At 39.3% G+C, this 14,548-nt stretch overlaps 1 protein-coding gene across 1 annotated transcript in view; it reads right to left on the bottom strand.

Annotated features, from left to right (window-relative positions):
• MRPL3 (mitochondrial ribosomal protein L3) overlaps positions 1 to 14,548 on the bottom strand; it is a 42,978-nt gene that overhangs the window by 17,166 nt on the left and 11,264 nt on the right. The window contains exons 5-6 of the mRNA XM_007120161.4: positions 11,075 to 11,174; positions 9,409 to 9,469 (exon numbers count right to left, since the gene is read on the bottom strand). Of these exons, the coding sequence (XP_007120223.1) occupies positions 9,409 to 9,469; positions 11,075 to 11,174 (161 nt within the window). The remainder of the gene's footprint in view (positions 1 to 9,408; positions 9,470 to 11,074; positions 11,175 to 14,548) is intronic.

Genomic DNA, 14,548 nt, shown 5'->3' with positions numbered 1-14,548 from the left:
ATCTAAGAAGGGAAACTATGATAATCAAATATTTTACTGAAATTTTGTTTCAGAAACTTAACAAATATTTCTACATAATGCTGAATTTTAGAATATATTGATATTTGAAAAATAAATGCTTTGCAATTTAAAAATAAAAAAGAAATACCTAAAGAGTCATGTGAACTTATTATATTGTTTGGCAAATAACATTTAAAATTTTTTTTTATAAATTTATTTATTTCATTTATTTTAATTTTGGCTGCACTGGGTCTTTGTTGCTGCACGCGGGCTTTCTCTAGTTGTGGCGAGCGGGGGCTACTCTTCATAGTGGTGCATAGGCTTCTCATTGTGGTGGCTTCTCTTGTTGCAGAGCATGGGCTCTAGGTGCACGGGCTTCAGCTGTTTTCAGCGCAGGCTCAGTAGTTGTGGTGCATGGGCTTAGTTGCTCCGCAGCATGTGGGATCTTCCCAGCTCAGGGCTCGAACCCATGCCCCCTTCGTTGGCAGGTGGATTCTTAACCACTGCACCACCAGGGAACAGACTGGCAATGCCAAATCTAAAATGAGCATGTTTTCAAAATACGGCATTCTAACACTGGTCATTCTTGGTAGAAAGTTTGTTGGTAACTTCTGAGTTCTCAAACTGATTCATCTCCTGCTTAAAGAGAGAGCATGCATGTGTGCACCAGTAAAAAACACTCCAGGTAAATTACAGGAGATAATTTAGCTCATTTTACCAGCAAACGATTACAAAATCAAAGTGGTATCCTGAAAGTGCTAATTACTGTCAGCCAATTACAGACTGCTTTTCAATCTAGTTCTAGAACACATCATGTTGTTATACTGTGTACAACAGGAGCCTCTTCAATAAATAACCTTTAAGCAAAAGGGTAAGACACACATGATGTGACAAATCACTGGCTGAATTGAGACTACGGAGAACAGAGTGCACCTGTTGCTCCACGGAGGGGGCACACGTGTCTATTCTGTTGTTTCTCTCAGTTGTCGCCCAACTGGAGAACAAAAACGAAACAAAAGCAAGATATGAACGAATCTACACTTAGCAAACCCATGCAGAGTTCAAACATAAGGTTTTCACAGGTCACATAAAATAATACCTTCACTTTACTAAATAGGATATAAAACACAAAACATACTTTATCTCTCCCACCCCTTTTCTGCTGCAGTTTTTAATGACAGCAGAAATAACCAAATAAAGAAAAATTCAAATCAGCTAAGAACACAATGTTACAAGTTCCAAATTTAGTGAAACATATCTGAAAATTAGGAAAACATATTTATTTTATTTAGAGCATTCATACTTGCTAAAACCAAAACTTCATCAAAAAATCTCAGAGATGCGATTTAAATTTAGACTTTACTCCCCTTGTTTCTGGGTGTATTTCCTTACTATACTTTAAGTTCATGAAGTGCAGGGATTGTGCAGCATCTAACCCTAGTGCCCTACCTAGAGAACTCAGACTGATTTTGTTACTGGCTATAACCGTGTCTTAGGAAGAGAGATGATCATTTCCTTTATTTTGTCCTGTAGTTTCCAAATGCTGTATAATGGGCTTGTCTTTTATAAAAGTTTATGAAGATTATATTAAGAAAAGGCAAGGAGGGGCTTAAAGGTTTGACTGTAAGAATCTTGCAGAAGAGAATGCATAATTTAGTGTATCCAACTGCATTCTATAAATCTCTAGAGAATACTATGAATTTCATTTCCCTGTCACACTGACAAATGCCTAAATGTCTACCAGCAGACACACAGGTTTTAATACAAATCCATCATGTATTTCCCCACTTCGTGGGGAACTGCCTTTGACTGCATGGTTCTGGATACACTTCCATATAGGGATAAAACAAAATGTCCATGAGGTGAGGAGTGCTCTTGAGTCCATCCATTCTGAGTCCTCAGGGAAATTCCTCCAAAATTCTCATCACTGAGTTTTGCCCTTGCCACTGAAGATCCCTGTAAATGCTGGGAGTCAATTTCTACTCAACTCAGTGTTGTTGTCTTGACCTATTCCATCAGTGATATAAAACAGCTCCTGAGCACACAGGTAAGTCATGGTGGAATCTTCCAGTTGCTCTGTGTCCCATCACATACAGTTAAAAGCTGGCATGGAAGATCTGTATGGCTGTTACTCTCCAGGATGAATTTGTGACAGCATGACCTGAACTGCAGGTATTCTGTTTATGTCTAAAAACTATAAAGCTCCCACCAATATCTGGGAACATTTTTATCAACAACTGACTGCTAAGAGTGCACCGCTTACAGCTGTCTGACATCAAATCTACCTCATTCAATAGTACAAAGATCCAAATGTGCATTGATTCCTTTGAGTCCTCTTACAGAACGGAGCATTTTCCAGCTGTTCTAAGTAAACCCAGAACACCACGTTTGCTGTCCTGAGTTCAGTCTGCTCTTCCAAAGAAGAAAACTCAAAAACTCAAATAATTCTGCAATATCATAAAAAGATACAACAGTTTTCTGAGTATTACTTCTTCATTAATATAGAAAACAGTGAGTTATGCCACTTGGAAAACTGAGGGATTATTTTTTGGAAACAGATTTTTAGAATTGAAAGGAAACTTAGAATATGTGGAATCTAAAAAAGAAATGATACAAGTGAACATTTACAGAACAGAAACAGACTCACAGACATAGAACACAAATTTATGGTTACCAGAGGGGAAAAGGGTGGGGAGGGATAAATTAGGGGTTTGGGATTAGCATATACAAACTACTAAATATAAAATAAATAACCAACAAGGAACTACTGTATAGCTCAGGGAACTATATTCAATATCCTGTAATAAACCATAATGGAAAAGAACATGATAAAGGATATGTAATGTATAACTCAATCACTTTTCTGTACACCTGAAACTAACACGATATTGTAAATCAACTATACTTAAAAAAACAAAAACCCACATTAAAAAAAAAAAAAAAGGAAACTTAGAAACCATTTACTCCCAAACCCTTATGGTTTTTTTTTTTTTTTTTTTTTTTTTTTTTTTTTTTGGTGGTATGCGGGCCTTCCTCTGTTGTGGCCTCTCCCGTTGCGGAGCACAGGCTCCGGACGCGCAGGCTCAGCGGCCATGGCTCACGGGCCCAGCCGCTCCGCGGCATGGGGGATCCTCCCAGACCGGGGCGCGAACCCGGTTCCCCTGCATCGGCAGGCGGACGCGCAACCACTGCGCCACCAGGGAAGCCCCCAAACCCTTATGTTAAAGATAATGAAATCTACATCCAGAGAGGTTAAGCCACTTGCCCAAGGTCAAATGCCTGGTAAATAAAGTATCTGGTCATGCTTTTAACCTAGGTCATACTCCCTCTTGAGAAATAGAGTAAAGCAAAAAAAAAAAGTAGCATATCAGAGCAGCATGGAGTTATTTCAAGGGCATCCTCATTACACTGTAAATTCTAGATGTAGCAGGTATTATGTACTCTTAAAATTACCTAGAGTGTTTTGTAAAGCTACTGCTTTGCTATACAAAACAGTCTAAAGTAAGAGGCAATAATTTGATGTATTAGAAAATACCACAATCTAATTCCTAATGACTTAATGTTGTTAATTCATTTAAAAAAATATTTCCTATCGAGGAAAACAGATTTTTCCTTTAAAATTTTGAAACAAATGAAAAAACAGTAATATCAGCAATAGCAATAGCAGCCAATACTCCTGAGCATTCACTATGTCCCAGATCTTGAGCTAAGAGCCTTCTGTGCATTATCTCATTCAGTCTTTACAACATGGCTATGAGGTAGGTGCTGTAATTAGTCGCATGTTAAACATGAGGCGACTTAGAGGTTAAGAAAGCTGTTTAGGTCACAGAGCTGCTGAGAAGCAGATCCATGCTTTCAGCCACTCCCTAGACCACCTCTGATGAGACGCTCACTTTGACTGACTGAAGAGGGATTATTTTTTACAGAGACTACTTCCCTCTATAGTTTACTCATTTTGAAAACTGTTTCACTAGTATGCTTAAAAATTTACGGCTTTGAATAACTAGTAAATAAAGTAACTTATTAAAAATGAAATAAAATTGCAAATGTGCAGGGCTGGAGAGCAATTGTTCCCTGAAGGCAGCATCCACCTTGCTTTCCCTCCGAGTTCCCAGCAAACACCCACCAGTCAGAATAACAAGCTAGTGGGGAAGGCTTCCGACCATGTGCAGGCACCCTTCTCTGAACAGTGTGCAGGACTGCTCACACAGCCCAAAGAGTCTTTGCTTTGTTAAGAACCTACCTGGCTTTTTAATCACCTTAAGGCTCTGATGGACAATATTTCTGTACACATTTTGATATTTTAATGAAAGAACCCAAATTAACTCTCCCCAACTCCTTTCATTTTTACTACCAGGGATAACATTATCAAAGTAAGCGCCTATTTTTCTATTTTGAGGCCAAAGGGTAATGATAATTTAAAGGGCACTGTTAACTTCAAAAATAGTAAAATTATGCCAAAAATTGCTATTAAAGTAATATGATTGTGCCTGAAAATATATGGGTTGTTTTCATTAGCCCAGACTCGTAGACAGAGTTTTAGATTATCTTTCACTCAGAAAGAAGTAGCTGAATGAGCTGTTTTCTGATTTCAATCTGGGATTCAAGAAATTACTTCAGGCTTGCCGCTGTCATGAATTCAAAGTTCAGTAAGACACCTGGCAGGAAAGTGCCCCCATGCCCACTCTTATGGATGCATCACCACCTGTGTCCTTCAAGTCCTTCGAGACAGAGACCTAACATTTTCTCCTAAACACTGCAGAATGCATTTTTACAGTTTTATTTTTATCTTACTTTAATTCTTTTCTGATTTTGTTCCTTAAAAAAAAGAAAAACTCTACAAGTTAAAATAAGCACTGCTAGGATTCAACAGAAAACAGTGGACTGAACATCCTATGTTGAGGGTAGAATCAACAGTCATACTTTACCTCACCCACTCTTTATATATTATCTAGAGAGGTTTCCTCCTCAAAACTGAGAAAGGGAAAACGTTAGGCCCCCAAACCCATCATCTATTAGAAGTTATGGTGGAATATAATTACAGAACAAGAATATAATCTTTAAAAGGGTCCTAGTACAGGAAGTGGGTAGTGGTGGTGGTGTGGGGAACGCATCAATATATGTGCTAGACTTTAAATTTTATTTAGAATAAATTACATAAAACTGACATATTTCAAAGACTGGGCCTTATTACCTATTTATAGCATAATGAAAACTGTGAAAAATTATTCTGCTGGAATGGTTTTATACCTTAGATGTAAAGATCTTTCCCATATAATCTAAATTTGTATACTCAGACCTTTTAGATGAAAAACTATTTCTGGTTTAAAAGTAAAAATTAAAAAGAACTCTAGTAAATATACATTCACCTCACACTCCAATGCAACAATGGTAAGTTTACTCATTTATATAGAAAATTATATCCAAATTCAGCACAGGTAAATACAATGTATCTTTCAGTGTAAGCATATTTCCCAATGCAATCATTAAAAGAGGAACATTTTAAAAATTTAAGGAAGCCTTCAAGAGGCTGCTACTGTTGGTTACTGGTCACTAAAAATAAAATGTCTGTAGACAATTTCATTCTTGAAGTAGAAAGATTCTATTAACACTGTATTTTCTTAAATCAGTACTTTCCCATTTTAATTTTTCTTATTTAGTTAGTTATTTCTAAAGTAGATTTAATCCAGCAATTAAAATTGAAAGTATAAGGTAAAAAACTTGAAATATAAGTATAGATTTAACCATTAAATATCACTATTACAACGTGAGAAAAATGAACAATTTCAATTAAGAAAAAAGTCTCAAATTAATCTCTAATGGAAAGGAGATGATGAAGCCAGTTACTAAGGAGACCAGTTTTCAGTTTCATGCTAACAAAAATGTGGGTAATACAAAGGCCTGCTTTTACTGACAATGTTATTTGAACTGTATTAATTAGACTTGCCTGCTTTAAAACAGATGATCATATGTTATAATTTGAGTAGAGTTGAGAAAAGGCAGGCACTGGGACTCTGTGCTGGGTAAAGGAGCAGCAGGAAAAGAAGGTCCACTGGTGAGCTCCTGACTATCCTCCAGTCCAGTGATTCTCAGAGTGTGGTCCCTGGACTAGCAGCATCCACACAACCTGGGAACTTGTTAGAAATGCAAATTCTCAGGTACTACCCCAGATCTAATGAATCTGAAGACTGGTGGGGGAGTGGAGGTAGGGGAGATTGTGAAGCCCACTCAAGTGTGGGAAATGATGCTCCAGGCTGTGAACCCATGTCCTTCATCTGACCTAACCATGCCACTGCACCATTTTTTCTCTAGTGTTTGCACCTGTAACAGGATTAATAATAAAGACAATGGAGCCCAGAAGTTTCAAAATGGAGGACAAGGTAGAAAATCTCTGGCTGTAAGTGAGCCACAGCAAGAGACTGCAAGGACTCAGAGCCTATGTCCAAAAGATAATGGTTCCATTTACAGTCAACAAGGAAAAAAAACATTCTCACTGGCTGCGAGGGCTAAAATTCCAAGTGGGGGGAACTGTCCAAAAAATGAGAAGCATCAGGGAAAGGATGTAGAAGAATTTAAAAAGGAAAAAGAAAAGCAAGCAAATTCATGTGTGCATGCACGTACACATGCACAGGAAAGTCAACGGCAAAGAGACAGCTTCCACCAGGACTGGGTGTAGCTGAGACCTAAGCCTGCACCCAGGAGGAATCCAAAACATCTCCACATGAGGACAGAGCTCTGTAAATTTGCAAGCACTTACAAGCATCCTGAGGCCATAATAACATGCCAGGTCCAAGAGCTGCAGCCATTGGCAACATTTAGTGAAAGGTCAAAGTCTGTTTCATCTTGATCTCAGGTAATACCCCAAAAAGGTACACACACCAGAGTACAGTGCACATGCTACACAAAGTCAAACAGAAGAAAGACGGTACGGCAGCCCACACAACAATGAGGGTTTTCTCAAATGCAGGTGCCCCTTTTCCAGAGTTGAATGTCAACTACTCTAAATCCCAGGGTTAGTTACTCTCCCAGCTCTCATCAGCCATCTAGTCCTGAGGCTGGCACATGGCTGTACACACTCTAGTTTTCTAGGTACACGATCTTAAAACACAAAACAAAACCAACACACTCTCCTTCCACGTTACACTCACAAGGAGAAGGCTGAAGTTTTAAAAATAGCTTTTAGGAAGCCAAGGAAACCCAACAGTAGCATATGAAATGAAAGCATCTAGTGAACACAGGCACTGAAAGGCTAGGCTCCAACCCAAGCTAGTCACAAACACTGCCACAGAGCATCTGCTAACAAAGGAATCTGACTTTGCAGGGCTTCCTGAACATCTCATTTACCCTGTAAAATATGTAATGGAATGCACACATTATTAACTGTGTGTAAATTAACAAATTACCGGGAGGCATTTTATCATACGTAATAATTCAGGAATTTAAAAAGTAAAGCCATCTGATTCACAACACATGTCTCCCCACTTACTCAAACCAAAGCTTTACAGCTCCAATATTCTGACTTCTTCACAAGGGCAGGCAGGACAAACGTTACCAAAAGACCAGTAATTTCAGATGCCCCAGCAAGTAGGAATGAGTTCGCAATAATCAGGAAGCAGGGAGAAAAAGAGGAAGGTTCACAGTCTCTTTAAAGCGGCCCCATTCTCCTCTACTCCACCGCCAACCTAGCCCACTCCACTTCTAAATAGCTAATCAAAAGTTAAGGCCCCTAGGACCTGTGTGCAATGGCCCGTATTTAAAAGTAGGCAGTAATAATGTGGAAGTGAAGAAATATCTGACCGCATTTAGGAAACTGATGCTGGATTTATCTGGTTTCCTTGGATATAAGAAGCTGCTCTGTCTCAGTCACTGTGATTCTAAGGTTAACCCAGAGCACCAGTGGGCCACTGTTTATTTTCAAAGGGTTCTCAGTCAGAATATTCCAAAAAGAAAACTGAGGCACATCAGTGAAACTACCATCTATGTTGACAGAACAAGAAACAAGAATGGACAAGAGCTGGGAAATTGCCTGGCAATCCAGTGGTTAGGAATGGGCACTTTCACTGCCGTGGGCCGGGGTTTGATCTCTGGTTGGGGAACTAAGATCCTGCAAGCCACATAGACAAGAGTTGATATCTGGAGTTAAGCTTAGCCTAGATCATGTGGATTCTAACAACTGATACTGAACAATTTTTTTATATTTTTTTAAATTTAAATGTTTTTATTTTTGGCTGAGTTGGGTCTTCATTGCTGCGTGCCGGCTTTCTCTAGTTGCAGCTAGTGGGGGCTACTCTTCATCACGGTGCGTGGGCTTCTCATTGCAGTGCCTTCTCTTGTGGTGAAGCATGGGCTCTAGGTGCACGGGCTTCAGTAGCTGTGGCATGCAGGCTTAGTAGTTGTGGCTCGCGGGCTCTAAAGCACAGGCTCAGTAGTTGTGGCGCATGGGCTTAGTTGCTGCACAGCATGTGGGATCTTCCCGGACCAGGGCTCGAACCTGTATCCCCTGAATTGGCGGGTGGATTCTAAACCACTGAGCCACAAGTGAAGTCCCTGAACAATTTCTGTATAAACATATATAAAGGCTTGGTGACTTCATTCCATAATGAGATAACCTTAACTGATTTTTGAAAAACTACTTCTATAAGATCTAAAGTTTCCTGGAGATTATCTAGCCAGTACTGGGCTTATCTTAACAAGACTGTAAGATATTAAAAAAAAACTATAGTGCCCCAAATACCACCACCCAACATAAGTATGATTCAAAGTCAGCATTTCTGTTAGAGTGAAAATTAAGTGTTAATTTCTACCAAATTTGAACCCTTGTTTACACATAACAAAATATTTTGCTTTTATGGAAGAGGTCTCTTCTAGTGCCAAGAGATGATGCCACACTGTTGAAGATGGCCTAAGGTGTAATCCTATTTCTTCTTCCAGCTCATGATAGGATTTTAACACAGTTCCACAAATGCTTTATACAGTTAGTTACCTTAGGAGAACCTTAAGCACAACTATCGCAAATAGTGCAAGATGTCTGTAATTTAACTGCTTCCTGTATCTTTCACCAACAAACCGTATGCCACCTTTGGTCTTCAAACAGATGTGGGCCCAGCCCACAAGGAACCTGAGTTCCTTGTGGGAACTCAGTAATGGACCTTTCTCTTAATCCCATCTCAAGAAGCACACATCTCAATTTAAAAGCTGTAACCCAAAGTGAACTCTTCACATACAACTAATTCAGTGCAATTTAAAAACCAGTACCATCAATAACATTAAGGATTAGAGTTATGAATGAGAATAATGGTTACTTATCCTTTATTCACTGACTTTGAAAGGCTGCACTTCTTTCACTCACTCTGCTGTTTTTTAATATACAAGGAAAACAAAAGGACAAAACCTGTTACGTGGACCTACGTTTTGGCCGTGACATCCACATACTGTCCTGGGCGAAAGTGAGCAGCATAAAGAGGAGTGCCTTTATGAAAAGAAAACAAAAAATCAGTATGAAATCAGCCCAAAAACAACTTCATTAAACATAAACTACATACAGGAAGACTTCTAGCTATCAGATTTCAAAATGTCAGGAGAATCTCTTCTGCAATGTTAATTATTAGAAATGTCAACAATAAAATAATAAAACTGCTCAACAAATGTATTTTAATGGACTGTATGTAGGCTGAAGTATGGGGCACATGGTGCTGGAGTGGCCAACAGCCCACGGCCACTGGCGCGCTCGTGCCTTCACAGAGGCCAACGTGATACTGGCTGAAACAGGCAACTCCTGTGACAACACTGTTCCTGCTGGTAAATACATGAGATTCTTGGTTGTTTCTGTGAATAACAATATGTTAAGATGCATTTCCTATTTCAAATAAGGAAAATAAAAATAAGAAAATGACTCAAAAAATACTGGGGCTGGATCAAGTCTTTTTTTTTTTTCCTATTGGAGATAAGTTATCCAATAATAGGAATCAACATTAACATCATCCAGTAAAAGACTTTTCTTTTAAAGCTGGAACCAATGTAGTAGAGAATGTAATCAAAAGCTATTTTTGTTTGTTTAAAACAGGGAGTAAAGTGCTGTAGGTTTAGTGTCCTTAAGGTAGGACCCAACGTGGATTTATATGGGCAGAGAAAAACCTTCATTTAAGAAAAAATAGGGGAGATTAAAAAGTGACCGAATTTCTACGAGGTTGAATGACCTGAACTGCTGATATTTGACCATTTTTCACCCCCACACACAAAAATATCATATGGTTTGTGCTACAGCAAAAGTTAATGTGGACTTAAATTTTATACTTGTTAGTTTAATTCCATGTACTTTACCTCAAAGATGAAAAACTTGCACTTCAAAAAATACCTTCAACTCTAACTTATATCAAGGCTGACTCTACCGCCCCTATTAATAAGGCCTACTGCAATTGTATTCTACTTCAAGAAATTCAGTTCAGGTATTAAAATATCAAATCTTAAAACATCCTTCTACCATCTACTTGTTAGAGAACTCAAGTTCAAGAGATCAGGGAGCTTTTCTGAAGTTCAAAGACATCAAAATGCCATTAACTATATGAACCAATATAATCATACTGCCAAATCTTACTTTTTGACATTCCATGGAGTAGGTAAAATACTTTGAAATTTTTAAGTAAGAATCTTTACATCAGGGTGCTATGGTCAGTCACTTTCCTGTTTCAGGCTACATTTTCTCAAATTATCCTATCTCAGTGAGGGTCTAATTCTTCACTTAATAAAATGCCAGCCTACAAACAGTGAACTTCACATTTTAAAAGTTCGTTTATTTATTTGGAGTGGCTTTTCCAAATGTGAAACTCTCTGTACATTAAAAACAAAAGCATTCCTCCCTCTTTCATGGAAAACAAAGAATTCTCTACAGTTCTTTCCACTTAAAAAAGAAAAAGACTTGTTTGTCCCTAGTGATTAAATCAGATACAGTTCTATATTTAAAAATAAATGTTTGGGACTTTGTATTGTGAATTCAGCTTTATTGAAAGGGCTGACATTAAACAAATTCACATATTTGTGTATTTTTACCTCCCTCTTCTCCCCGACCTCAGATTACCTGGCTTAATTACAGCATTATCTGTTACATTAAAGATTTTAACTTTCTGTTTTGGTGGCAATCCAAGTTCTCGGTAAAATTCCAATATAGATGTAGATTTCTAGAGGAAAAGCAGCACATATAAGTAACACATTAATTACGAAAAGCAGAATTTAATGCCTAGAGATCTAAACTAAGTTACTAACACTCCAGGAAAACAAATTAAAGAGCACTATGCTTCCCCAATGAACAAAAGAGTACTCTACTGCCCTTATTTAAGGGAGGTAAGATTTTCATCCATCACACTCAGAATTGGCATAGTGTAGCTCAAAGAATACGGGGAAAGACTCTTGTCCCACAGGAAAAGAAATACAGTTGTGCTCATATTTGGATTTTGACTGGAGACTGTCTGTATCAAGAACCCCAATCCCGGGAAAATTGACTCTGTCTAATTTCCCTGCTGTGTCCAAGCAGCTGGGAGAAAACATGACAAGTCACATTCAGATGTACAACCAGACTTCACAGTGAGTCCCAGTGTGGCCTGGCCAACCCACATTCCCCTGTTAAATCCCTCTCACTCCCCAAGGCAGCTCCGCCACACTCTCTTAAAACCTCCAGCACTCTCCCCTCCTTTTCCCTGCTTTGAGCTGATAATGTTGCTTCTTATTTCACTGAAAAAAACAAAAGAATCGAGAGCCCTTCCCCAAGCTTTTACCACCAAATCAATCATCACCCTCCCACCCCACTCCAGGTGCACAAGAGGCACATGGGCAGCTTTCAGAGAACACCAAGGCCAGGGCCTCAGCTTGGAGACTGTAACTTCACCGGTCTAAGCAGGCATCCAGGTGTCAGCGTTTTTTCAGCACTCCATATGGTTCTGATGTGAATCTGGGGCTGGGAACCACAATAACAGATGAACTGTCCATGTTCTTATTAAAGCCAAATCCTTCACTGTGTACTGACTCCTACCTCCTCTCACCTACTCAATGGTTTTACTCCTGAAACTGTCCCCACCATCTTCTGAATCAACAATTTCCCCCTTTCCACTGGAACTTTCTTAGCAGCATAAAAGAATCACAATAACTCACATTAAAACACAAACTTTTCCTTGGCCACATTATCTCCTCCAGCTAATCTTTCTGTGCCTGCCCACGACAAGGCTTTCATCAGGGGCTTCCAGCCCCTCGTACTCAACGGAATGTGCTGGTCAAAATCACCAAATGCCCTGGTCACCATGAGCACTGCTTGGCATGGGCAGCTGCTCTCTCCTTGGAAGGCCTCCACTCCACTTCCAGCTACTACTCCCTGGTTCTTTCACAGGCTAATGACCCACTTTTCTAACATCCACCCCAAATTCTACTCTGAACTACAAATTTTTCTGCCCAACTGCCAAGTCAACATTTCACTTTGATGTCACAAAACAACTCAAGTGTAACACGTCTAACTTGAACTCAACACTCCCCTGCCCTGCCAGGCCTGCTCTCCTCGTCTTCCCAATCTCAATAAACAGCAGCTCCATACTTCTGTTTAGACCAAAAATTCTATGGTCACCTACAACTCTTCTCTTTCTCACATCCCATGTCCATCCATCAGCCATTCCTGTAGCCTCTATTTAAACACATAGCCCACATCAGCCACTTCTCACCCCAACCCCAGCCAGCCGTATATCGTCTGGATTATTTCAGTAGCCTCCTATCAGGTCTCCAACTTCTACCCCCTGGTATGTTCTCCATTCACAGGCTGGCACGATCCTTCTAAACTCAAGTTACGTTAGTCTCCACAATGGCCTGCATCTTGTGCAGAAGAATCGAGTCCTAAGTCCTCACCATGGTTTCCAAGGCTCTACACCACCTACTCTCCTCCCAGCTCCCCCTGCCTCGGGGACAATGTGCTCCTTACCAGTCTAAGAACTCACTAAACAACAGCCTCAGGTCCTTTTCACACACTGGTCCCCCTGCCTGGAATGCCTTTCTGCCAGATTTTTTTCCCTTTACCTTTTCCTCTCCACAGTCTTAAACTGCCTATGCTATTTACAACTTTAGAAAATGTCTGCCTCACTATTATAGGTACACAGAATAACGACTTGACTTACACACATCATGGAAAGATCATCACAATAAGTTTAGTGAGCATCCATCATCTAATATAGATAAAAAATTAAAGGAAAAGAAAACAAATTTTTTCTTTGTGATGAAAACGCTTAGGATTTACTCTTAACTTTCACATATAATGTACAGCAGTGTTAATTATATTTATCATGTTGTACATACATCCCTAGTATTTATTTACCTTATAACTGGAAGTTTGTACCTTTTGACTGCCTTCATCCAATTCCCCCTCCCCCATCACTTGCCTCTGGTAACCACAAAACTGAAATCTTTTTCTATGAATTTGTTTGTTGAAGTATAATTGACCTATAACATCGTGAGTTCCTGGTGCAAAACAAAGTGATGCAATATTTCTATATATTACACAATGATCACTATTATAAGTCTAGTTACCACCTGTCACATACAAAGATATTACGTAGTTACTAACTATATTCCCCACACTGTATATTTCATACCTATGACTCATTTATTTTGCAACTGGAAGTCTGTACCTCTTAACCTCCCTCACCTATGTCTCTCCTCACGCCTCTGCCAGATTTCTGTATAATATGCTCCCTCACTTCATTCAGGTCTTCACCCAAATATCAACTTACCTTTCCTGATTATTCTACCTAAAATAGCACCACTTTCTGTCTCTTGCAATGCCCTCAGACACTTTATTAATCTTCAAAGCACTTCCCTCCATCTGCCACAATACACATTTTTTAATTGTTTATCTTCTGTGCAATAGCTTCCCTGTCTCACCCCCAAGCCCACCAAAATGTAAGCTTCTAGAGAGCAGAGACTATAGTGGCTGCTCCATCCCCAGCTCCTGGCAGGTCCTACTGTCTGCTCTTCCCTCTACACCTGCTTTTTTGTTCTGCTATTGTAAATATCCTTGAATAGAAAATATCCTTGAATAGAAAACTTTATGGACAACTTATTTCCTTACCATAATGTCCTGTTGTCTTTTTTTTCTGTTTTAATTCTTAACTCTTGATATAGATACTCTAAGACTTACCAAAAAAGCTGTACCACTGCCTGATGTGAAGAGCCTCTTTCATGAGAATATAAGCAATAATGTTTATCTTCCTGCTGTTCCCTCTCCCTGCTTCTCCTCTGATCCTAAACGAAGCACCTGCAGGACTCCAATGAGCCACAGTATTCTACGTATGCTTACCTGTGCCTGCCCATGCCAGTCTGTTGGCCTATAATCTCCCCACACTACGTACTTCCAAAGCTCACTGAAAGTCTGTTAAATACATGTCTAGTCCCAGGTCCAGTGATAAGCCACACTTACCTGAAGAACATGTATTTGAATATGCAGCAAACTTCAGGTACTTGCTAATTTCAGTTTGAAATAAGAACTGTGCCCCTTTATAACTTACTGAGTAAGCTGTCCTCA

Source organism: Physeter macrocephalus, chromosome 1 (assembly GCF_002837175.3).
Source record: "Physeter macrocephalus isolate SW-GA chromosome 1, ASM283717v5, whole genome shotgun sequence".
Lineage (NCBI taxonomy): Eukaryota > Metazoa > Chordata > Mammalia > Artiodactyla > Physeteridae > Physeter > Physeter macrocephalus.
Note: the sequence above shows the minus strand (reverse complement) of the source record. Positions and strands in the feature narration are given on the sequence as shown.